Below are 24646 nucleotides of genomic sequence, written 5' to 3'. Positions count from 1 at the left end.
TGGATACTTGCATGTCGACTATCTGTTTTTAAAGACAAGTGTGGGCCATGAGCTCACTTGTAGTTCAAGTTGGGGTAATGTACCGAATTCCACCTTCATACTACAATTTTTACAAAGTGGTTTTGGACTATGTGACAAGATTAAATGTATGATCAGATCTGTTTAACAATACTTTTGACTTAACTGGTCCCTTGTCTATACTTTGTACCCTTCTTTTACTTACCTTTGATAGAGCGGTTCCGTCTCTGGTCGGGATTTTAGCGTCCTCATGAGGCCCTTTCTCAAAATGGGATGGTAAGCCCCTCTTTTCCATGCTGAATGAATTTGATCACGTTTTTTGAGCGACAATGGATTCATTGAATTTTTGTTGTATTGATACTGGGCTTTTTGACTCACCTGTATATATCAATGCATATTTTGCTGTCCTCTATGTCTGTCTGTGTGTCTTTTTTATTTCAGGGCGACCTAATAGACGACTGACAGCGACTATTTAATGCATACACTGTAAGTGACCTTCCAGCACTTATTGTTATTTGTCTTTAAGGAGAAGTTATCTTTTCTAAGGTCCTGAAGAAACGCCGCTGGATCTTTAACAGACCATTTAGGCGTGAAACATGTCGACCCCTTAATGTTAGGATTGAGCAGTTCTCCTCCTTTCCTCACTTTATGTTAAGGAGTGTGGGGCACATTACTCCCCTTTAGACTCCTTGATTCAATTTTTTAATCTTGGCCTGACTCCTACATATAGTATTAAAGACATTTTGGTGTTCAGAGCCAATTTTAATACACCGTTTACTCTCCTTTCTTATCACCACACATTATCATATTTCACTGACTCTACTTGATCAGTAACATCATTTTCGGTCATAGAGCCTACCACTTTCGAGTGGTGGCCCGTCGGATATTGCAGTGCCGGTCCGGCGAGGAGTCAACCCGATGATGATGCTCAGCATCGTAATTGATGCTTGAGGGTACTCCTGATGACACTAATTGCCCGTGATGATTAACATAGGCAGACACCCTTGGAACAGTATACTTTTTGTTATATAGGCTTATATGTAGGGAGCACGTATACTGGACCTTTAACTCTCCCAGTCCCTCTTTCTTATTAGCATTTATATGGTGTTCAGGTCTGGGATTGGATAATGTGGACTACCAGGGTTGCTGGGATATGTATTTTTTTTATGTTACTTGTGTTGATTGGCTGCTATATTTTCTCAGTAAAGAAAGAGAATGCATAATCCTCCCTCTGTGTCCTTAATAGAATTGAACATTCTTGACGCTGTAGCTATAAAAGTTTTTATTACCAGTCAGGGGTCAATGACAAATCTCTAGAATAAATGTTATATATTAATATTTTTTTAATAATACCTGTTTTACTTGTGAACTGATAGGTAGAACAATACCACCTATAGATTATTTTCCCTATTTTTCCACTGCCTGAGACAAAACTCTGGGCATGCCCGTAAAAAGAAAACAGCCCAGTGGTGAGCTTAGCTCATGTCTGAGGCAAGTTGCAGTGGGGAGGTGGGTGATGGGGAAGAGGAGACAACCTGCCAATGATGCAGCAGGTGCAGTGGCACCAGAGCCCAGGTTGTAGGCTACCTCCAGAATTGTCGAAAATTTGACACACACTGGCCCACCCAAACGCACTCTTGGACCATCCAGATATAAATTCCGGGAACCGGGCCTGTACAATTACCAATGATAAGGATTGCTACCACGAGAATTGAATAGGAGGGTAGTTAAGTTGCCAAAAGAAGAAAACTAGGCGTGAGCATGAGAAACAGTTAAACAGTACCAGCCTGTGCGGGAGTTTCATGAAAGTTTACTAGTCTACTCGGCTAGCTGACTTCTCTTTCAGAAGGGCGAAGGGGTCTACAGTTTCATGCAATTAAATTGAAAGTTGTGTCGGCGCGTCCACACTGCACGTATTTTTTAATATCTACGCGCGAGCGCTTTTTTTTTCCTTTCGATAACTCTCATACATCACGCAACAGAGCTTGCTTGCCTCTGTTTTACCTCTACAAACAACAAACATTTCTTTCCGACACATCTAGAGTTTTCTCGGCCTTTCTAGTGAGCAGGCTGGCACCGCCTCCCTGTCAACTTCATCCAGATTGCTCCGCCCCTCTTGACTCCCAACCAATGGGATCCAGGTTTGCAGCATCTGTTTTCTGAATGGCGGAAGTGAATGCTGGAAGGTGACGCATGCGCGCTCGTCTCCGGTCGGTGCCGGTAACCTGACATTTGTGTTGTTAATGCTTTGTGTCGCTTATGTTTAGTTGCTTTTCTCTGTGCTGCGGACCATGGAACTTCTGTGTTACAACAAGGGTTGCGGGCAGCGTTACACGCTGGAGCAAAACAAAGATGGTAAGCGAAGGCTCTTTTACCCTTATCAGGGTTATCCATCGTGCTCTCTACTCATCCCTGCTTCCTCACATAACTACTCATTGTCGGACCTCACTCCTACTCCGCTACTGGCGGCCTTGAACACCCACTAGAACTTTGCTACACTAGCTCAGTTTTTTTTCTCCAACTTCGCCCTACCCCGTCTGCTGTGTCCCACCAATTTAACCATTGACCCCTTCTGTAAACTTTGCTCACTTCTTTAACTCTTTCGTCCATTTTTTTTTTTTTTACTCTTTCCCCCTCCTTTAACTCTCCCCCTCCCGTATGCCTGGCCACTCTCTTTATAATTCTTAATTAATGGGCCTGCACTTGTTGCCTTCCTTGTGAAATTAAGGAGAAAAGTGTTTTCCTCCTTTCCCTCACTCCAGCGATTTCTTTCCTTTCTTGCCCCTTCGCCTCTCCATTTCTTCCCCCTGCGCTTTCCTCCCTTTCTTGCCCCGATACTCTTCCCTTTCTTGCCCCGATACTCTTCCCTTTCTTGCCCCGATACTCTTCCCTTTCTTGCCCCGATACTCTTCCCTTTCTTGCCCCGATACTCTTCCCTTTCTTGCCCCGATACTCTTCCCTTTCTTGCCCCTGTACTCTCTTCCCTTCCTCGCTCCTGTTTTTTTCTCCCTTGCCCCTGTTTTCTTCTCCCTTGCCCCTGTTTTCTTCTCCTTTCCTTGCCCCTGTTTTCTTCTCCTTTCCTTGCCCCTGTTTTCTTCTCCTTTCCTTGCCCCTGTTTTTTTCTCCTTTCCTTGCCCCTGTTTTTTTCTCCTTTCCTCGCCCCTGTTTTTTTCTCCTTTCCTCGCCCCTGTTTTTTTCTCCTTTCCTCGCCCCTGTTTTTTTCTCCTTTCCTCGCCCCTGTTTTTTTCTCCTTTCCTCGCCCCTGTTTTTTTCTCCTTTCCTCGCCCCTGTTTTTTTCTCCTTTCCTCGCTCCTGTTTTGTTTTCTCACTTGCTCCTGTTTTGTTTTCTCACTTGCTCCTGTTTTGTTTTCTCACTTGCTCCTGTTTTGTTTTCTCACTTGCTCCTGTTTTGTTTTCTCCCTTGCCCCTGTGCTTTCCTGCCTCCCTCGCCCCTGTGTTTTCCTGCCTCCCTCGCCCCTGTGTTTTCCTGCCTTTCTCGCCCCTGTGTTTTCCTGCCTTTCTCGCCCCTGTCTTTCTCGCCCCTGTGTTTTCCTGCCTTTCTCGCCCTTGTGTTTTCCTGCCTTTCTCGCCCTTGTGTTTTCCTGCCTTTCTCGCCCTTGTGTTTTCCTGCCCTTCTCGCCCTTGTGTTTTCCTGCCTTTCTCGCCCTTGTGTTTTCCTGCCTTTCTCGCCCTTGTGTTTTCCTGCCTTTCTCGCCCCTGTGTTTTCCTGCCTTTCTCGCCCCTGTGTTTCCCTGCCTTTCTCGCCCCTGTGTTTCCCTGCCTTTCTCGCCCCTGTGTTTCCCTGCCTTTCTCGCCCCTGTGTTTCCCTGCCTTTCTCGCCCCTGTGTTTCCCTGCCTTTCTCGCCCCTGTGTTTCCCTGCCTTTCTCGCCCCTGTGTTTCCCTGCCTTTCTCGCCCCTGTGTTTCCCTGCCTTTCTCGCCCCTGTGTTTCCCTGCCTTTCTCGCCCCTGTGTTTCCCTGCCTTTCTCGCCCCTGTGTTTTCCTGCCTTTCTCGCCCCTGTGTTTTCCTGCCTTTCTCGCCCCTGTGTTTTCCTGCCTTTCTCGTGCCTTTCTCGCCCCTGTGTTTTCCTGCCTTTCACGCCCCTGTGTTTTCCTGCCTTTCACGCCCCTGTGTTTTCCTGCCTTTCTCGCCCCTGTGTTTTCCTGCCTTTCACGCCCCTGTGTTTTCCTGCCTTTCACGCCCCTGTGTTTTCCTGCCTTTCTCGCCCCTGTGTTTTCCTGCCTTTCTCGCCCCTGTGTTTTCCTGCCTTTCTCGCCCCTGTGTTTTCCTGCCTTTCTCGCCCCTGTGTTTTCCTGCCTTTCTCGCCCCTGTGTTTTCCTGCCTTTCTCGCCCCCGTGTTTTCCTCCCTTTCTCGCCCCCGTGTTTTTTTTTCTCCCTTTCACGCCCAGGCGCTTTCCTCCCTTTCTCAGCCTTTGTGCTTTCCTCTTGCACTTTCTTCCCTTTCTTTCCCCTTGCACTTCCGCCTCTCTCGCCCCGTTTGCCTCCGCCTCTCTCGCCCCGCGCGCTTTCCTCCCCCCCTGTCGCCCCATGTTTCTTAGTTAAGTTCTGTGGTTTAGGCACAGGTAAAAATAGCTTCCTTTCTCTCACTGGTGTAAGCTTAACTTCAGTTAAGTGTCCCTTTTAGTCAAAAAGTAACAGCAGATGTGTAGGCACATGTTCAGGCTTAATTCGCTTGTGAAGGCTCAGTCCCATGTTTTTACCTGATGGCTTCTGTAGCAGATTGGCAATGCAATGGAAGAGAATCTGCTGCTGCCCTCAGCGCATCAGCTCTTAGAAGTAGGCCATTCCAGGAGCCTTTCCCGGGACAAAGGTCTTGGAGGTAATTGGTGGGGCAAGCCTGTCCAATGCTTGGTCTTATAATAAGTGGTTCTCCTGACCATCTACATTGGCATCATGGTGTGAGAGTTGCATCCTCCGCCCCAATCTCCTAGATCTTCTCTGACTATTACAGCCCCTGGGTCGATTAAGGTTTCTCGCTATATTGTGATGTCAGATGTGTAGAATTTAATAAAATATCTACTTGTCCATGGGACAGGTTACTTCATAAATCAACTTGTCCTATAACAATATCCGCTTGTCCTTTGGTGCCATGTAGTGTGGCGACAAATTATGGCAGGTTTCTCATTATATAAGGGCTCTGATAATAGCCTCACTGAATATGCCAGGACTTGTACTATAGTAGGGTTTGAATACTAGTAAATCCCTTATTTTTCCACCTTTTCACAGATGTACATACTGAGGCTGTAGTTAGCAGTAAGCAATAGTTTCAGGTTTGGAATACTCTTTTGAGTCTGTGTAAACCTACAAACTTGCACTTTTTTAGGGTTTTTTACAAGCTCTTCTCTAATTGTTTTTCATACTGAGAAAGCTTTAAAATTTATTCCTGACAGTTGGAGGGGAGGGAGGTGTAATTGGGGGTTAGTCAACTTGTAAATGCTCAAGAGATTTTCACATGAGCATATCTAGACATACATATTTTGCTTGAGCTAAAATGTAGTTCACAAATATTTTCTAGGAGTACCATTTCCTGGCCAACTTCTGTAAATACTTGGGAATTAAGGAGTTGTAAATCCGCACTAATGCAAGGACATATACCATGGGTGCACTTTTGTGACTTCCTTTAAGAATTGGGCCCCTAATTAGGGCTAGTGTTAACCAAGACCCTTTTTTTTTTTCTCTCTCTCTCTCTCTCTCTCTCTATCCCTCTCTCTCCCTCTCTCCCTCCAGCATTTTGCTTTTTCACAGGGTGCATATCAGCACACAAAGTAGTTTTGTTCAATGCCAGGAACTACTGTGGCAATGTGTGCTTTTTGAGACCAAAACATACTTTTGACATTGTTTGATATAATAGTGAGGGCCCGGCAACTCCCACAACAATAACGTTTTACAAAAAACGCATTATCAAAACCAAAAGACTATTGGCCAAGGTCGAACCTACTGACTTTGACAATGCTTGTTTATTTTCATGTTTCCCGTAATCCTGATGAAACTGGATATATTTTTTAGAAATACTAGCATGCATCAACACCTTTTACTAAATGAAGCTTCAAAGAAATGGTACTTAAATTTTCACAGCAGTTTAGCAATTGCATTTTTTTAATGAACATTTTGATTTTGAAAACTAAGAATCCTCAGTATTGTTTTCAAGCGTCCGTAAATATTTGTAACTAGTCAGAGAGCATTTTGGAAGCATTGTACCCAGCCTTATATTGTTCAGCTTTGCAAACATGTGTACACATTTTAATACTGGAACTACTATCAGTAGTGATGTCCAATCTTACAACATTTCCTTAGTGCATGCTTACCCTAATTAGGAATTATGGTATTGATCTCACGCATGCCAAAAGTCATACTGGAAGAAAGTGCAGCAGATATGAATGATTATACTTTATCCATTCTACAAAAGTATTTAAATACCAGGTGCAGACGGTACATATAGCAAATGCGGTTAATTTACAAATATATAGATTGTTCATCTCAGTCTCTTAAAAATGCTGAAATCCATGATCTGTATTATGGCCTGGTTATACCACCTTCAGTTGCAAAATCCAAAGGACCTCAGTCCTGAACAGCACAAGCTCTTTATACCCCTCGTCAGCCTTGTTTGACTCCCTGTCAAGCAAGTAATTTCATTTCACAGCTAATATTCTTTTTGTGGTACAATGCATAATGTATGATCATAGATATTAAATGAAAACATTCCTAATAGTCATTATATATTTCTAGGTTGTTTCACAAAAGGGTCTAATTGTGCTGCTGTTCACATAAATAAGTTTGCAACCACAAGTCAGATTATAAGTTTTGATTTCCCTAATGTGTATCAACTGCAAACTAACGTAGGTGCTGCTGCTACCATTGTCAAATCCTTGTTTCTACCCATTTATACTTTGACCTTGAATATCTGTGATTAATCAGATTTCTAGTTCCTTATCTGGCCAGAGGCAAGGATCATGCTTTCTATCTCCGGTTTGTTCTCTATGTGCAGGACAAGGTAATAACAAAATCATAACAAAACTATGTTTCCCATGAGAACTTGTAATAACAGTAGTACAAAAAACAGCCAATCATAATTATTCGTGGTCCATGAGGTCATCTGTCCAGTGAGTTTTCCCCATCTTTCTTCCCTGCTCCAGCAGCAAGATAAGTACGCCTCCTCATTTGGGTTTTGTTTTGTCAGAATTGCTGGTTGTCTGTTTTTAAGTGTGCAGTTTGCTAATGACTATTTAATGCTCTGTTTAAAGTGGTACTGCTTGTGAGGCCTCAGTCTTAGGGCAGCACAGTGCAGCGCAATAGGCAGTTACCTTTACCTGTGAGGGCAGAGTACCACAGCGGATGCAGAACCGGCATGCTTTGTGGTTTAGTCCTCTGACCACATGTGGGGTGTAAGTGCAGTCCTGTGAGGCTGCTTCTTTTCTACTTGGCTCCTTCCATAGCGATGCTCTGCTTCCTTAGTTGGGCAGCACAGAGCTGTACAAGATTTGCTTCTGAAGCAAGGGAACAGATTATGCCCAGGCTGGGGTCTGTATTCTGGTTCTTGTGTTAGATGCCTTGTTGGGCCTCCCTATTTGAGACCATAACTGCAACATAGCTTGTAGGAGGCCTGCAACAACTGTAGTGTATTTACTGTGGCATAGTCTTACAAAAACTCCATGCAAAGAGCCTCACAATTGTATGAGGAGGAGGTGGAAGAGATCACCCCTTGGTATGTTAATATTTCAGAGATAGTTGCTATCTCAGTGACGAAAGTGGCAACCAGTGACCTGGAGCCTTTTTTGGAAGCAATTCGTACTGCTGGCCAGACAGAACCCCTCCATTGGGAAGAATACCTAGACCTCCTAACAGGAGCCCTTGGACCTTGTAGGCAGCAGCCACAGTATTGCCAAGACCAAATGAAAAGGGGAGTGGCTGGTGAGGAAGACACCATTGATAGGCTATTCAAAGCTTTGTTTGCATGGTCCAAAACTGCACAGGAAGACAAAAGGGGCATAGACGACCCAGCCCAAGGAGGATAATGTGAATGTGTCACTATTGGCTTCAGCCCTGACCCACTTACGCTCCTGCGACTGACAATAGCTCATGTGAGGTATTCCATGGGTGATCAGACAGTGGTACAACTCAGGCTGGCCTGGGTGCCTGGCTCCTGACCCGAAGCGTCTTAAGCCAGATGACTAAAGTCAGTGGGACAAGATACTCCCTGAAATACTGAACATTAAAGATGCCTTTCACCCCAGTTCCTCAGAGTAGGCACGAGCTGACAAGCTGGTGCAATGTGGCTGGTGCCTCAGTAGGCCTCTCGACAATAAGATCACAAATTAACTGAGGGCTGAGTGCCCCAGAACTACTCTAGGGGGCAGTTTGGCCACAACACCAGAGGTCGATGATACAATGGCTAACATTCTCTGCAAATTTGTTAAGGACCTAAAGAAGGGTATTGGCATCCCAGGCCTAGGTGCTAGATGCAGGGGGTTCCCTCACAAATATACTGGACATGACTGAGGAGGCCAGACACTCTGGCTCTTAGCCAGAAACGTTAACAGGGTGAGCTCAGATAGCAGTCATACTCTCGGAAAAAGTAAATTGCACAATTTTACCTAGAGACCCAGATCTCTCCCTATCAAAGTAGACCCCTAAGCTGGGGAATATGCCTTGTCTCGGAAGCAGTCATCGTGCCCCAAGAAGGCTTGTTTGGGTACCTATTCCTCCAAGAACTAAGAAAATATGCCCGCACGTTCTCATCCCTGCACACAGCTTAGGCATTGATTAAGAAGATCTTTAGACAGACATTTTTCAGATGGTCAGAAAAGTATGCTTATCCAGCTGTTTCCCCGGCCAAGGTCTTCAATGGGAAGAGCCATCAAGAAGAGGCCAGTGGCAAGACCACAACCTCTTGGGCAACTACCTCCCTACCTGTGAAACCAGCCGAGGGCACACGTAGGGAGTCCGTCAGGGGAATTGGTGACACTACTGGAGGATACTCCAGTAAGTTTGATCTCTTCCCTCGGAGGTGAAGGTAGGGGTGAGATTGGCCCTGTATGTTCACAAATGGCAAGAACTATCCAATGACGTCTGGTTGCTCCAGACAATAAAGGTATTCCAGATAGTTTTACAGTTCACTCAAGTAAAGGCAGAAACTGATGATGACCATCTTCTTGAGCTCAGGCTCCGAGCTGGTAGACCAGGAGGTCAGTGCAAGACTCAAGAATTGGGCAATTGTTTCTTAATAACTCGTCCGTGAGGTTTCCTGAGCAACATATTTCTAGTGACAAAGAAAGACAAAGGGTATTGGCCATTATAAATCTCAGTGAATCTTCCAAGTGATTGGTTCTCACCATTTCAAGATAGCGGGAATCCAACTCCTCATAGATTATCTCAGAACAGGAGCCTAGGTAGTGCACCTGGATCTGAAAGATGCCTACCTGACAGTCCCCATTTCTCTCCCTCATCACAACTTCCTGCAGTTCATTTGAAGAGAAGTGGTCTTGAAGTTCAGGGCACTCTCTTCGGTCTGTCTTCAGCTACTTGGTGCTTTATGAAACTGCTATACCTGAGAATGGATTTCCTCAGAGTGTGGTGGGACTTATCTTCTATATCAACCACATCCTGAGCATGGCCAGTCAATCCTAAAGGCTCAGACAGCATCTATGGATGGCGACATCTCTTCTACAAGACTTTGGCTTCATGATCAACTAGGAGATATTGCATCTGGCACCATCACAGCAGATAACCATCCTGGACGTCATGATCTACTCTTTCTATGAGATCCTGAAGCTTCCCAACAAGAAAATGGGTAGCCTCAGGAAAGAGCTCAAATGGAGTATGTTGCATCTCAAGATCTCCTTTCAACAACTAGCCTGCCTGATAGGTCTCCTGTCGCTGTCACTCAAGGCAATCTTATCAGGACCACTATATTACTGATTTCTCCTGCATCTGAAAGCCTTCCATTTAAGGAGAGGTCTCATGTACTTTAGATTGATAGACCTCTCAGTGGATGCCAAGAAAGAGATCCTGTGGTGGCAGCAACATTTTGAGACTTGGAACAGGGGGACAATCTTTGGGCCGGCTCTGGATCTAGAGTCTAATATCAGCAAGTTGTGCTGGGTTACCAGCTTTGGCAATTCTTGTATATAAGGAAGGTGGTCAGAAGAGGAGATGACTTCCATATCAACTGCATGGGACTGTTGATAGCGTCTTTCATCACCAAATGCTGGAAAAAAGGCAAAGTGAAATGCTGTGTGCTACTGAAGATGGACAAGATCTCAGCAGTGCACTACATCATCCACCTGGGAGGAACAAGATTGAAAGCTTTCTTGGCTTTTGGCAAAATATGTCTGGAATTTTTGCCTGGAGATTAAAGTTCCTTCTCCTGAGCCAACAATGCTTATTGTAGACTCCAAACCACTCTTCTTGGTTGCCACACCAAGAGTCACACTTGCAGTGTGACTGACAGCACAGGGCCTGATGGACCCATGACCTGTCAATCACACTGAAAGTATGATGTTTGGCATTGCTGTCTACAAGAGCATTGTCATGCAATGCTCCATTGAGAGCTGTGAAGCTGTTGAGAAGACCTGCCTATACTCCAACGTAGCACCGCTTCACAGCACTTCAATGCACAGGGCATGATTACTTGGCGGAATGTTCCTTGACGGCCAAGATATGCGTATCTTGTGTATATTTTTATTTTTATCGCTCCAAGAGTCTGAAAGTGTAAACAGCAGCGTCAAACCATCAAAGTTCCATGGCAAACCATCATTGGCAAAGCCCTTAGGTCTCACTTGTGTAAAAACTATTGGCTTTGCCAATGTGTTTCAGCCATGTTGCACCCCAGCATGTCTGCTGTTCAGCATGGCTAAAGGTTAGTGGTGCAGAGAAAAGTCACATGCAGTGTCATTGAGTGGAATGGCGAAGTGTGGAGTAGAGTGGAGTGGCAAGGAGTGTTGTGTATTGAGTGGCATAGTGTAGAGTGGCATACACTGGAGTGGCATAGTGTTAAGTGGACTGGTGTATAGTGCATTGGTATAGTGTTGCAGAATATAGTGCAGAATATAGTGCTCTATAGTGCAGTGGCATAGAATCCAGCGGCATTCAGTGCAGTGTCATAGAGTGTAGTGGTGCAGAGGGCAGTGGTACAAAGTAGAGTCGCATGGCATAGAGTGCAGCAGCATTGAGTTGAGTGGCATAGAGTGCAGTGGAGTAGATTGGAGTAATGTAGGGTAGTGCATAGTGGAGAGGCATAGAGTTCAGTGGTGGAGAGTGCAGTGTTACAGAAAAGAGTGTCCGGGCCAGGAGTAGCATGGCATAGAGACCAGTGGTTTAGAGTACAGGGTAGAGTGCAGTGGTATATTGTGGAGTGACATAGAGTGCACTGGTCAAAAGTAGAGTGGTGCAGGGTAGAGTGCAGTCACGCATACTGGCATAGATTATAATGGCGTGGAGTAAAGGGGTCTAAAGTGCAGTGGTGCAGAGTACATTAGAGTGGCGTACAGTGGATTGACGTAGAGTGCAGGGGCATTGAATTGAGTGTTACAGAGTAAGGTACATTGGTGTAGAGTGTATTGGTGTAGAGGGCAGTGTTGCAGAGTTGCATAGAGTACAGTGGCATAAAGTGGAGCTATGCAGAGTAGGTTTGTGTGGCCTAAACTGGAGTGGTGTAGAATACAGTGGCAAAAAGTGCAGTGGTGTAGAGTAGCGTGGCAAAGAGTGCATTTGCATAGAGTAGAGTGATACAGAGTAGAGAGGAGTAGCATGAAGTGGCAGAGTGCAGTAGAGTAGAATGGTGCAGAGTGGAGAGGTGTGAAGTGGAGTGATGCAGAGTACAGTGTTATGGAGTGGTGCAGAGTAGAATGAAATGGCATAGAGCAAAGTATGTATGCTATGGTAGCACACTACCATTAGACAACACAATTTCAATTGAAATGGCCATTATATTTGCACAGACATAGTTTTACTAACAAAACTATACAGTGCGCAATCAAAAATAGGTGGTTTAATACATTCTTGACCATATTAAAGTATTTGTTTCCAGCACACTTCAGAAATAACAATAAATAAATAAATGTGCTTCATTTTTGTTCCTATGTTCTGATATATTCTGAAATACTTAGACAGTTCATTTTAATGTTGTGTGCTAGAAGAAAAATCTCTTTCCTATCCCCAGTATCCAGCAAGTTTGTCACATACATTTCCTCGCTTTGAAGTCAGAGAAAGAAAAGTAGACAAGCACCCTTGGAAGACAGCTCCTGAATGCACAGCAAAGCTGACAAAGATAAGAACAAGATTTAAAGGCCTGTTTACAGAAAGGGAGTTTGTTGAAAAATACAGTAAACATGGTTTAGGCAACAGGAGAGACCAATAGAACCTGGAGTGCCTAAAGCAAATAACGCCAGCAAATGGAAAGCCAGAAAATATGAGTTACAAACTACAAAGCTAATAGTAATCAAGGGGCGGAATGCATTCCTAGGTCAACTTTCTGAAAGTCCCCAAGATGTCTCTGGTAGGCTGCAACCTAAAAATGGAGGAGGAAGCCTTCACAAATGAATCTACACTTGTGCTCTCAATTATAATGCATTAGAAACATGTAAGATGTACAAAGCTGTATAAACAATGGCAATATATAGTGTCCACACTAGGACCTACTAGTATTATATAGGGTCAGTCTTGAGATTTGTAGTTAATTCACAAATTCATTCAACCTGCATTTAATATTAACTCAGTCTGATCTTGTTTCATAACATTTTTTGTTTTTTCTAAGGGCTGTAAATAAGGCACTCGTTCCAAATTAGTAACTTAGTGTTTCTCTAAGGTGAAGGAAAGGCAGATTTTTCCAAGTAGGGATTTCAACGTTTGACCCACAGGTCACACCAGCTGTCAACAGTGAAACTTTAACCCCTTAAAGTCATCACTGCTAACATTTCTGCAGAAGGAAAATGCATAATCTTGACCTTTTAAGTTATGAACATCGGTATGCTTGCCACCTGATGACGCTTCTTATTAGCGCCTCACACCAGTACAGCACCGTATTTCCTTACTGTAATTAACCGGTTCGATGGTGAGGATGGCTCCAAGATGTCCTCTTGTGCTGAGGACGGCTCCAAGAAGTCCTCACACGCGAGGCAGGAAATCCCTATGGTACAGGCACCAGAGGGATTTCCTGTAACTAAAACAAGCTCGAGAGCTGGAAAGGAACTTCTGCAGCTCTCAAGGCTGTTAGTTTTTTAATTGAAATGATGATCAGCGCACTTGGCACGCTGTCGCCATTTCAACGAAAGTGAAATGAGCCTATCAGGTCATTGTAGGAGGCTGGCTCTCTATGTAGTGTGCAAAGCTGGGCGCACTGTGCAGAGAGTCCGGCCAACCACATGTTGATTAACAGAGGTAAAAACTAGACCACCTAATGCTCTAATTTTTATGGTAGCTTGGTAGAGCAGTTAGGCCAGTATTGGAGAAGTGCTAAGCATTTCTTGTACTCACAGTATCAATACATGAAGACACACACTCAAAGGAATACCTCAAGATCATTTTACAGAAAGACTTCAGATTTGTATAAAATGTTTAAGACCAAGATCATCAAAATCTGGTAAGTACTTTTTTTAAGTTATGATTTTTTAAAAGATTATCAAAAATAGTCTTGTTTGTGCCTAATTACACACCATAAGAATCAATGGGAGAAAACGTTAAAAATACATATAAAATCAGTCAATACGTTTTTCAGTGCTTCCTTTTGTTCTTATGTCAAGGCCGTGAAGAACTCCTGTGGGCCAGGCGGAGGAGTTCGGGCAGTTCCTGGTTTTGATGGAAAGAGCTGCTGAAAAGTAATTGGAGCTGTTGCAGGACCACTGTGGGGGACCACTTGGAAAAATAATTTGCAGGTGAACTTGACGGTGAGTCCAGTGGGTCCACATGGAGTGTAGAGGTCACAAGGGCTGGGGGAACCTGAAGGCACAGCTTGTTCTCCGATGCAGAGCCCAGGGAGGCCAGGTACAGAGCAAATAAGAGAGCCAAGAGCTGTGCTCAAAGGTACTCTTGGAACTGGGAGGCAGGTCACTTTGAGTGTGGATTGCAGGGCCAGTCTGGGGGGTGGTTCATACGTGTCCTGAAGTCCCTCGACTGAGGCTTCCTCCTGGTCCTTTTGGAGTACAGAATGGACTTTCCTTCCTGGTGTCCGATGTTGAGTGACCAGTACTTTGGGCTATTACATGGTTCAGCCACTGGAGGTCACAGTTCCACCAAACTTAGCACACTTGCAGGTTTTGTTGTCACTGGCTGTCAGATGAAATTTGGTCCAGCTGCGGCATCTGGTTCCTTGGTCAGTGAACTGGACTTCACTGTTTTTTTGCTTCTTTGTTGCAAGAAGTGATGCCTTTACTCTGGAGGGAGATCTTTGGAGATTTTCAGAAGAGTGGAGGTCCTCTGTAGAGTCCATCCGATGTCCAAGCAATCTCTCGAGGCAATTGTCGAGTCCTGGGTGCAGCAGGCAAGGTTTGGCGCCTTTTTTCTTTCTGCAGCAGGATTTCAGTTCTCGAGCTTTGGGTCCTCTTTCTTGCTGGCCATCTTGTGTCCTTGGAATCTCATCTGAAGGTCTAGGGGTGCCCACTAAATACTGCATTTAGTGGACACTTATGGAAGTCGCTAGTAGTGACCAATGGGTCATCTACTTTAGGGTGACTACACCCACTATGTGACCACTTCCTGTGTGTAGAGGTCACTTCCCTATCCTCGATTCGCTGTTTTCCAACCATGCAAGATGGAGGAAAATGAAATGGAAGGGTCACCTCGCATGCAACACCTTAGGGGTGGTGCAGGCGGTGGGTTGGCCAGTCCTCCTGTCCTTTGTGCATTTTCCTGCTTTTGCTCCTGTCAAAAGTGGAGGTTACCAGCAGGTGCGGCCATCTGCTGCTAGCAGCAAGGCTGGGGGTCGTGTTTCAAGGGCGGCAAGCCCTTTGAAGCTTACTGGCAGGGCAGTGCACATTCCTGGGGAGGGAAGTGTAACACCTCTGCCCAGGAATGGCTTTGTTTTCTAAACCCAGAAAGCAAAGGCTCCTACCCCAGGGTTCCAGAATCTTGTCTGGTGGCGGCAGACTGGTTGTGGCCAGCCAGCAACCATGCCAGGGTTAGTTTGCTTTTGCAATAAATCCAATACTGGTACCAGTTTTGATTTATTTTTCCTTCTTGTTTGATATCAAACAACCTAGGGTGCAGAGTGGCCATCATTTAGCTGTGAAACTCATACTGACCACTGTCCAGCATATGCATTTATAATGGCTTCTCTGTTCACTTACTATGTCCCAGGTTTGGCAAGGACACGGTAGGGGCATATTCCTCATGAATCTCTTCGACACATGCATTAAGTGCACCTTGCCTTTGGACTGGAAGTCCTGCCAGAGGGGTAGCTTACCTATACAGCATGCAGTGTGTAGTAGACATATCACATAGGCTGTTTGCCATGTCCGTTTTGCACGTAAGGATTGCACCATGACTCTCACCCTGTAATGGCAGTGCTGGGTGCACTTGGATGCTTGGTCTCTGAAGGTGGCACAAACTGTTCCGCTCCCCTCAGGGGCCTATCCTCAGTGCCCCATGTCCTGGGTACCTAACAACCATTTACTAAGGACTTATAGTGGCTGCCAATTGTGCCAGAGCGTCACAGCAGTTTTGGGAAAGAGATCTGGCCCGGGGAACCTGGTGAGCAGTGGCCCTGTGCAGTAACAACTTAGAAACCACATCAGATACCGGGCAAAAAGTGGGGGCTAATCATGCCAAAAGAGGCACTTTCTCACACTCCGGTTTAGAACATCAGCTTCACCAGTACTTCTGCTGGAGACCAGACTTGAAGAAGGGGGAGATAAGTGCTTTTCTGCAGTATGGAATACGTAGACCAACTATGCTTTCCTGTCATCTTTAATGATTACCATAGTGTTCTCTCAGGTGAGGAGGCAGATGGTGAACATAGTTCTTGTGATTCCGATTTGGAGATCACAAGTGTGTTTCCCAGTTTTTCATGGTACATTTATGGGATTCACCAATCCATTCCCACCACCCCCTTTCTTCAGGACATTCTGCAGAATATACAGGGCATTGTCTCCTGGTGGAGAAAGATTCCAGGACCAGAAAGATTCCAAGCAGATTACAGGAAACAGTCAATCCTGGGCCTTTTTGGGACAGACTGAAAGCCTTGCCAGGAAATCTTGGCAGCTAGTACCCTCAATCTAAGTGGGCCTGACGGAGTCTTGATTCCATGGGGGTCAGAGCTCGTCCATATCTTCCTCTGTTGAGGTGACATCAGAAGGCAGAGCTTACAGGGCAGTACATGTATACAGATCAGCCATTTCTACAATCCATGTGATGGAGGATTTGTAGAAGAAAACTTCTTAGTTTGTAGACTCTGAGGACGCCTAAGTGTTTGTGCTTGTGGGACATTTCTCAGGTATTGAACTTGTTTGTTTCCTGGCAGCTTAACAATTTTCTCTTGAAGAAAGAATTTTCCAGGTAAGCTAGAAATGTTACCATGCCTGGTTTCTTGTAGGTGTGTTTCAGATATTCAAGCTTTGGATATCTCCAATTCAATGTATAGACCTCATTTTGTTAACTTTAGAGTGTCTAGATGTGCTATGGGAAATACCAGCGTGATATCCTATTCAGTATTTGGGTACTCAACAAACTATGGGCCCGATTATGAGTTCGGTGGACGGGAAGGCCCGTCTGCTGATCTTCCGCACTGGGAGGTTGCCGCCTTACTGGCAACCTCCCTGCCAGCCCTATTACAGCTTTCCCGCTGGGCTGACGGGCAGAAACCAAGGTTTCTGCCCGTCAGCCCAGTGGGAAAGTGGCGACGGCATTGTCGCCGGCGTGTGTTTGACCCGGCAGCAATGCTGCCATCCGCAGGGAGCACCAGCACCCTCGTAATGCACACTGTCTGCAGAGCAGACAGTGTGCATTACGAGGGTGCTGGGCAGAGGTACCCCTGCACCTGTTCTCCGCCAGCCTTTTCATGGTGGTGAAACCGCCATGAAAAGGCTGTCAGAGAGCCAGGTCATAATCAGTAGGGCGGCGCGGACTTCAGTGCCACACTGGCTGATTATGATCTGCACCACTGTCAGGAGATGGAGGTCGTTTGGCGGTCTGACCGTCAAGCTCTTAATTTGGTGGTGAGACTGCCAATCCGGCAGCGGACATGACTGCTACCACAAGTTTGGCGGTCTATTGACTGCCATACTCGTAATGAGGCCCTGTGTGTTGTGCAGCCTATCTAGCATGTGAGAGTATGACAGAAGTATACAGGCCCCAGATATTTCAACAATTTCTCTTGGCCATTTCATCTCCCACACTTGCAAGATGGATGAGGTGAGAGAGGCAGGCCTTTACGTATTCATATTCGGAGACCGCTCAGCTAGAGGCACCATGCCTTCTAAAGCATTCACCTTGGCGGGCATCTGAAGGATATTACAGGGGTGGAGGACTCATCGTCCGAATCAACCTTCAAACATTACTACTTTAAGTCAGTTGGGAATGTGGCATCACTTATAGTGAGCAAGCTTTGAACTAGCATAGTTCTTGCCTCATGTTCAGGTGTAGAAGAAAAAAAAAATCTTAGCTAGCGGGCAGGAAAGGTGTTTTTTTTTTTTTTTTTTTCTGTGAAGGAAACACAGGCAATGATTATCCCATCTTCAGAACAAGTTTTTGTGCATGTTCTTTACATTATGCAAGAATGGAGCAGAAACAGGAGTAAGTAGGAGGAAATATGGCTAAAAGGGCTGTAGTCGCAGGAAGAAAGAGGACGAACTCCTTGGACAGGCGACCTTAAGTTGAGTGATTGTGACTGACTGTTCTTTGTACAGCTGTTAAGCCAAGTTATCATGGGAAAAGTTGTTTTATTATGTTTTTGTTACATTGTTGCTGTTGGTGGAGTATAAAGCAGAGATAGAAAGCATAAAACCTGCCTCTCGGTCATTCATTTTTTTATTTATTGTGGTTCCCTCATCTAAAAGTGATAGATGTTTTTCCTCTTAGATTTACTGATAACAATGTCTCCATTTAGGAGATGCCAAAGATGAGGTACTTTGCTGTTCTTCTGCATGTCTAGTTTGTATGTGGTAACTAAGTTGACATTGCCTTTATAATGTTTTTTGGGTTATGAATAAGTGCTCTGTTCTGCCTATGCTGTTGACCCTTTATTTGCCTTTTCATAAGACTTTGTACTTGTTATCTCTATTCCAGAACTTGTCCTCAATAGCTTGCTTGCACTTCAGTTTTGCTTCTAAGTCACAATTACGTTCGGTCTTCTATGGGACAATGGCAGAGTTGAGATGAAGTTGCAGTTTAGAGGTCAATTAAATAAACAATTCCAGACTTTAAGTACAGGCATTTATTGTAGCTAGATAATAATTAGGATATGAAGGCTAAAGTTAAAGGCATATCATAAGACAGCCAACATCTCCTGCATAAGTTTGCAAATAATCTTTAGATCTTTAGGCTGGAACTAAGATGAACTGGCAGTTGCTATTAAGCATGACTGAGCAATGTTCAAGACTTTGTTTTATGAGTGGCTTGCATTGTGGTTCATTCCTGTGCAGGAGAGTAGAGGCAGCTTGATGTAGGATGGAACACTCAAAAAGGTGGTGGGTTATGTGAATATCACCATTTTTAGAAGAGAAGTCAAGTTTTGTATACAGGGAGTGCAGAATTATTAGGCAAGTTGTATTTTTGAGGATTCATTTTATTATTGAACAACAACCATGTTCTCAATGAACCCAAAAAACTCATTAATATCAAAGCTGAATATTTTTGGAAGTAGTTTTTAGTTTGTTTTTAGTTTTAGCTATGTTAGGGGGATATCTGTGTGTGCAGGTGACTATTACTGTGCATACTTATTAGGCAACTTAACAAAAAAAAAATATATACCCATTTCAATTATTTATTATTACCAGTGAAACCAATATAACATCTCAACATTCACAAATATACATTTCTGACATTCAAAAACAAAACAAAAACAAATCAGTGACCAATATAGCCACCTTTCTTTGCAAGGACACTCAAAAGCCTGCCATCCATGGATTCTGTCAGTGTTTTGATCTGTTCACCATCAACAATGCGTGCAGCAGCAACCACAGCCTCCCAGACACTGTTCAGAGAGGTGTACTGTTTTCCCTCCTTGTAAATCTCACATTTGATGATGGACCACAGGTTCTCAATGGGGTTCAGATCAGGTGAACAATGAGGCCATGTCATTAGATTTCCTTCTTTTATACCCTTTGCCAGCCACGCTGTGGAGTACTTGGACGCGTGTGATGGAGCATTGCCCTGCATGAAAATCATGTTTTTCTTGAAGGATGCAGACTTCTTCCTGTACCACTGCTTGAAGAAGGTGTCTTCCAGGAACTGGCAGTAGGACTGGGAGTTGAGCTTGACTCCATCCTCAACCCGAAAAGGCCCCACAAGCTCATCTTTGATGATACCAGCCCAAACCAGTACTCCACCTCCACCTTGCTGGCGTCTGAGTCGGACTGGAGCTCTCTGCCCTTTACCAATCCAGCCACGGGCCCATCCATCTGGCCCATCAAGACTCACTCTCATTTCATCAGTCCATAAAACCTTAGAAAAATCAGTCTTGAGATATTTCTTGACCCAGTCTTGACGTTTCAGCTTGTGTGTCTTGTTCAGTGGTGGTCGTCTTTCAGCCTTTCTTACCTTGGCCATGTCTCTGAGTATTGCACACCTTGTGCTTTTGGGCACTCCAGTGATGTTGCAGCTCTGAAATATGGCCAAACTGGTGGCAAGTGGCATCGTGGCAGCTGCACGCTTGACTTTTCTCAGTTCATGGGCAGTTATTTTGCGCCTTGGTTTTTCCACACGCTTCTTGCGACCCTGTTAACTATTTTGAATGAAACGCTTGATTGTTCGATGATCACGCTTCAGAAGCTTTGCAATTTTAAGAGTGCTGCATCCCTCTGCAAGATATCTCACTATTTTTGACTTTTCTGAGCCTGTCAAGTCCTTCTTTTGACCCATTTTGCCAAAGGAAAGGAAGTTGCCTAATAATTATGCACACCTGATATAGGGTGTTGATGTCATTAGACCACACCCCTTCTCATTACAGAGATGCACATCACCTAATATGCTTAATTGGTAGTAGGCTTTCAAGCCTATACAGCTTGGAGTAAGACAACATGCATAAAGAGGATGATGTGGTCAAAATACTCATTTGCCTAATAATTCTGCACTCCCTGTAGTTGGCAAGGCTATAGAAAGAAGAATAAGTGATATTAGTTACAAGATGTAGATTTTACTATGTTTATGACCCAGTGTATGCTGTAATCAGCATAAACGTTGTTTTTCTGGTTGATTAGAATATTTGCAGTTAATTCTTAAAGTAATTGTTTTTGTTTCTTTCAGATTCCTGTATATATCATCCTGGCGTGCCTGTGTTTCATGATGCATTAAAGGTATGTGTGTATTAAAGGTATATGTCCAAAAGAGTTCCTCTGTTTGACAAGGAAGGGTCCATGGTAAGATGTAACTACCCTTTGTTTATGGACCACTCAATCGTGCATATTTCCTGCCTATGTGGAATAATGGATAACTGTGTTTTAGTACGTCTCATTTTCACACACTCGCTTGCTGCACATTATCCAAAGGTGAAAGTAGCAGCACAGGTCCAGTGGCTATTGGAATTAAGAATGCACTTGTATGAAACAAATACTTAGTCCATCCTGCCCCTACCACTGCTACAGTCATATCTGTCAATCAACTAATCCTTTGCAAAAGTTCAAGTGAAGTTCCTCTAAACGTCTACAGTGAGCCTCCTCTTGATGAAGATTAAAGTTAATGAAAATAATATTGTTAATGCATTGAAGGATATGGTTATCTTCTAGGAAAAATCTTATTATATATTGTACAACAGAACAGCTCACCTGTATGAGTTAATTGACTGCGAGTGGGTCTTACAGAAACACTTTCAGTTCCTCTGGTCAGTGCTATTAAAAAGGCCTGTTCATTTGTGTGTTTCTCTGGCTCAGGAACCATACTCATGAAGTTTTTTTTGTATGATCATCTGCTTTGGAAATCGATTACCATGTCACTCTTGTTTCTTTCTGACAGGTCCGAAAATCCATGGCCCAAACAGAGAAACACGCATATGTGCTATTGTCACCTCATACTTCGCAAAACTGTTTATGTAGTTTTCACTTCTTTTGTCTACTCAACACATGTATTTGTGCACACTTAATTTAAAGAATTTTATTGTGACAATGAAAGATCTGATAACTAAACATAGATGCCTTGGGTACAAGAACAGATGGAACAAGATGTTTGCCATCTTTTTAAACTGAGTGGGTTAAAAAAAGCTTAAAAAGCTCAGAAGCAAAAGTTCACTCTCCTCCCTTACCTCCTACCCATCATGCAAAGCACTAACCTACTGAACAATATGCCTACTTGAGGAATGTGGAATAGCAGTTTTACTGAGTCTACACCAAATACTGAATTTATTGAGATGAAGCTCGATGATGGAGCTTTTTGCGATCCTGTTCTAAAGTGGGTTGTCCTTTAGAGCTTGTTTTGGTGCCATCCAAGGAGACGCTGTGTGGTATTTCAAAATAAGAGATTTTCCTATAAGTGTTTATTTAGAGAAGTCTTTTCCAAATTTTGAAGTCATTTTAAAATGATGGTTGTGTAATCGGTGTTTATTTTTGCTTATAAGTTTACCTACCAGTCAGTAAATGTTAATCCTACTGGCTATTAAAGAAGGTGCTGATTGTCAATGCTCTGTTCAGGAGTGTATTTTAAGCAAGGTGTTTTGAAGGTCTGCAACATCCTATTATCCCAGCATTCACTGTAGAAAGAATTATCACTGTTATACAATCAGACCAACACTAGTTGAAATTGTCAGTGCTGGTACAAGTACGAGTAAGGCATTTAGAAGTTTACGTTTTGTTAAAAAGTCACTGACTATTATATGTTGTAACTAGTAAAAAAATGTTTTACCTTATCTGCTAGTTTGTCTTGAATCTTAGACATACCTGCTGCTAACGTAGCATGTGCTGGAGATAACCATTTTAACAGCAGCTGGAAACACCTTCCATATATTATTGATTTTATTGATAAAGGAATGAAGGAGATTTTCAGAAGATCAAAATGGGTAAAACCCTTGTTTCTAGTTTGGCCCCAGTTTTGTTTTGTACGTAGCAGTAAGACTCTCCTGTATTATTTCAGTAAAGCATGGATTCTGTTTTATCCTGAGGTGGTTGTGGTGCTTATGTTTTACTTTTTAAATGACTGTGGAGAATCTCTGTTAATGGCATATATATGCTAATAATAAACCTTTTACTATCCAGAGTTAGAGTTGCAGCATATTCTTTGACTAAAAGTAGTCTTAAATATTGTGGCTTCCAGTACTCAATTTTAATGCAACCATGAGAATGACAGCAAAATTAAAACCTTGCGCTCCTATTTAAGCATTTTGCTTGATGCATATGAGTGTAATTAGAACCCCTCCCTTTTAGTCTGCGAGAACCGAGATAAACCTTCTATATTACCAACTGCATTGCTTTTCACTCGGATCCCAATTTTTCATCAAGTTTCCGAAAGTGCATGTAGATTAGCAGTGCCTGACTCAACTACCAGACAACCTCAGAATCTGTTAAGATGACTTGTATTTTATAAATGTATTGGCAATACATGTGTTCAAGGTAACTGATCAGTTTCTTTTACTGAAGCAATCTCATTTATACTGCGCTAATATATATAACAGTTTGTTAATGTGTTGCAAATTTAAATGTGTGTAGAGTCATTATGAAATTCTTAGTAAAAGAAGTCCACAGTTAAACAAATGAGTGCTGCAAAAGTATATCCTTATGGTAGAAATATAGGCTTTTAACTAATATTGTTTGGATAATCTGCGTATTTTGTTATTTTAGGGCTGGTCATGTTGTAAGAGAAGGACAACTGATTTTTCTGATTTCTTGAGCATTGTGGTAAGTGTTGGTGTTTAATTTTTTAAGTTTGAAGAACAATTCATATGGTGCTCTACTTTTATTTCAAAACTGCTTTGTGTCGCGGAGAGGATTATTGAATTGCATTGTTTCTGTCCTTGTTTCACATCACCCTACATGAGAAATTATTCTACTGTCTGCTAAACCCCACATTGTTTTGCATATGTTCACCTTTTTGATTTTCTTCTTGTGACTGAATCCTACGTGTTTTGTGCAAGTGACTTTCACTTTACATGTGTGTACTGCACTTGTAAAGCATATTAAATATATTTGTCTTGTCCCATTACAAGAAACAATATAGCCCTTTTCTAAGGTTAATTGTAGTGTTTGCAACAGAGCAGAGTCAAAGCATAAGCACATGCTTGTTTGTCAGGTGTCTACTGCAAAAACCAGCATTTTCATTGTGATGTGGTGTTTCTTATGTGTGAAATTAGGTTTGTCGATGCAAAACTATAAATTCTTCATCAAGGTTTTCTCTCTGGCAACAATACCCATTTAGGCTGCCTCTGTATACACATGGTGGATCCTAGAAGACATTTTATAAAATATCCATGTTCTCAGTCTTGAAATATGCCTCTTGAAAGCAACATTTTTTGTCAATTTTCTTAAATCTTCTCATTCAAATTAAGCCTACTAAAGCGCATTTGTCTAAAAGCACAATTCTTGGAGTATGCTTTATACAAACAAAACCAGAACGGCAATGTAAGCATAAACTGTGAAGTTGACCCTGCTTCTTTTAAGAATATTTGTAACTGAAACATCTCAACATACTCAATAGGGATTGGACCGCTTCCCTTTCTGCGGTCACGTTATCCTCTTGAGTAAACATGAGGTACCCAACGACAGTGTAGCCATGTTACTAAAACGTTTGAACGACTGCTCTGGCCTTCATAGAAAACAAGGCAATATCAACAATGTACAAATTGCGCCCTTCTCCAGTACTGGATCTTTCATAGATTCACATGCTTGAATCATTCCCCGTTGTCGAAGTGGGAGTCCCACTGTAACTTAATAAAACAGTATATGTTTTTATACATATATATATATATATCACTGTCATAGGCTATAATTGCAATGAAAAGGTCATGTCCTTTTATTAAAAAAATAAATAAATAAAAAGGGACCAAAATTGAACTATAACACAACAGCACCCTCTAGAACACTCCCAACAGAGGCAGTCCCTCAGATTTTCTACCGCACGTCGTGTGAAAGGAGTCTCCCTGAACTGTGCTCAGGTCATCAGCTTTTGCTTCTTTTTGGATCATCCTAGATTATATTTCCTGTTTCATTTCTCTAACCCTGGCACTAATATGTCAGAGTAGCAGAAAGCAAGGTAAAAGACTACTTAAAAATGTCTTACCTTTTCCTCAAAACCTGTCATGTTCTGAGCAATGGGGCTATTATTGGGACTACAGAATCTTAAATCTGTCACTAATAGGACAGGGCGGATTGCTTCACCGCACAGGAGAGGTCTGAGCGAGACGTTGTGCCAGGCTCCCCAGAAGGCACGCTTAAAAGCCATAAAAAGACTTATTATGAGTCTTCATAAGGCACTTCTCACAGAGAGTGAAAAAAATTGAAAAAGACCCTCAACACCCTTTTCAACTCTGTCACTACATCAG

At 43.2% G+C, this 24646-nt stretch overlaps 1 protein-coding gene across 1 annotated transcript in view; it reads left to right on the top strand.

Moving 5' to 3' along the window:
- The first annotated feature begins 2172 nt into the window (after nucleotides 1–2172).
- The window catches only part of CHORDC1 (cysteine and histidine rich domain containing 1), a 76615-nt gene continuing 54141 nt past the window's right edge, over nucleotides 2173–24646 (top strand). The window contains exons 1-3 of the mRNA XM_069204014.1: nucleotides 2173–2373; nucleotides 20431–20480; nucleotides 22950–23006. Coding sequence (XP_069060115.1) covers nucleotides 2310–2373; nucleotides 20431–20480; nucleotides 22950–23006 — 171 coding nt within the window. The 5' untranslated portion in view covers nucleotides 2173–2309. The remainder of the gene's footprint in view (nucleotides 2374–20430; nucleotides 20481–22949; nucleotides 23007–24646) is intronic.

Source organism: Pleurodeles waltl, chromosome 8 (genome assembly GCF_031143425.1).
Source record: "Pleurodeles waltl isolate 20211129_DDA chromosome 8, aPleWal1.hap1.20221129, whole genome shotgun sequence".
In the NCBI taxonomy this organism is placed as follows: Eukaryota; Metazoa; Chordata; class Amphibia; order Caudata; family Salamandridae; genus Pleurodeles; species Pleurodeles waltl.
Note: the sequence above shows the minus strand (reverse complement) of the source record. Positions and strands in the feature narration are given on the sequence as shown.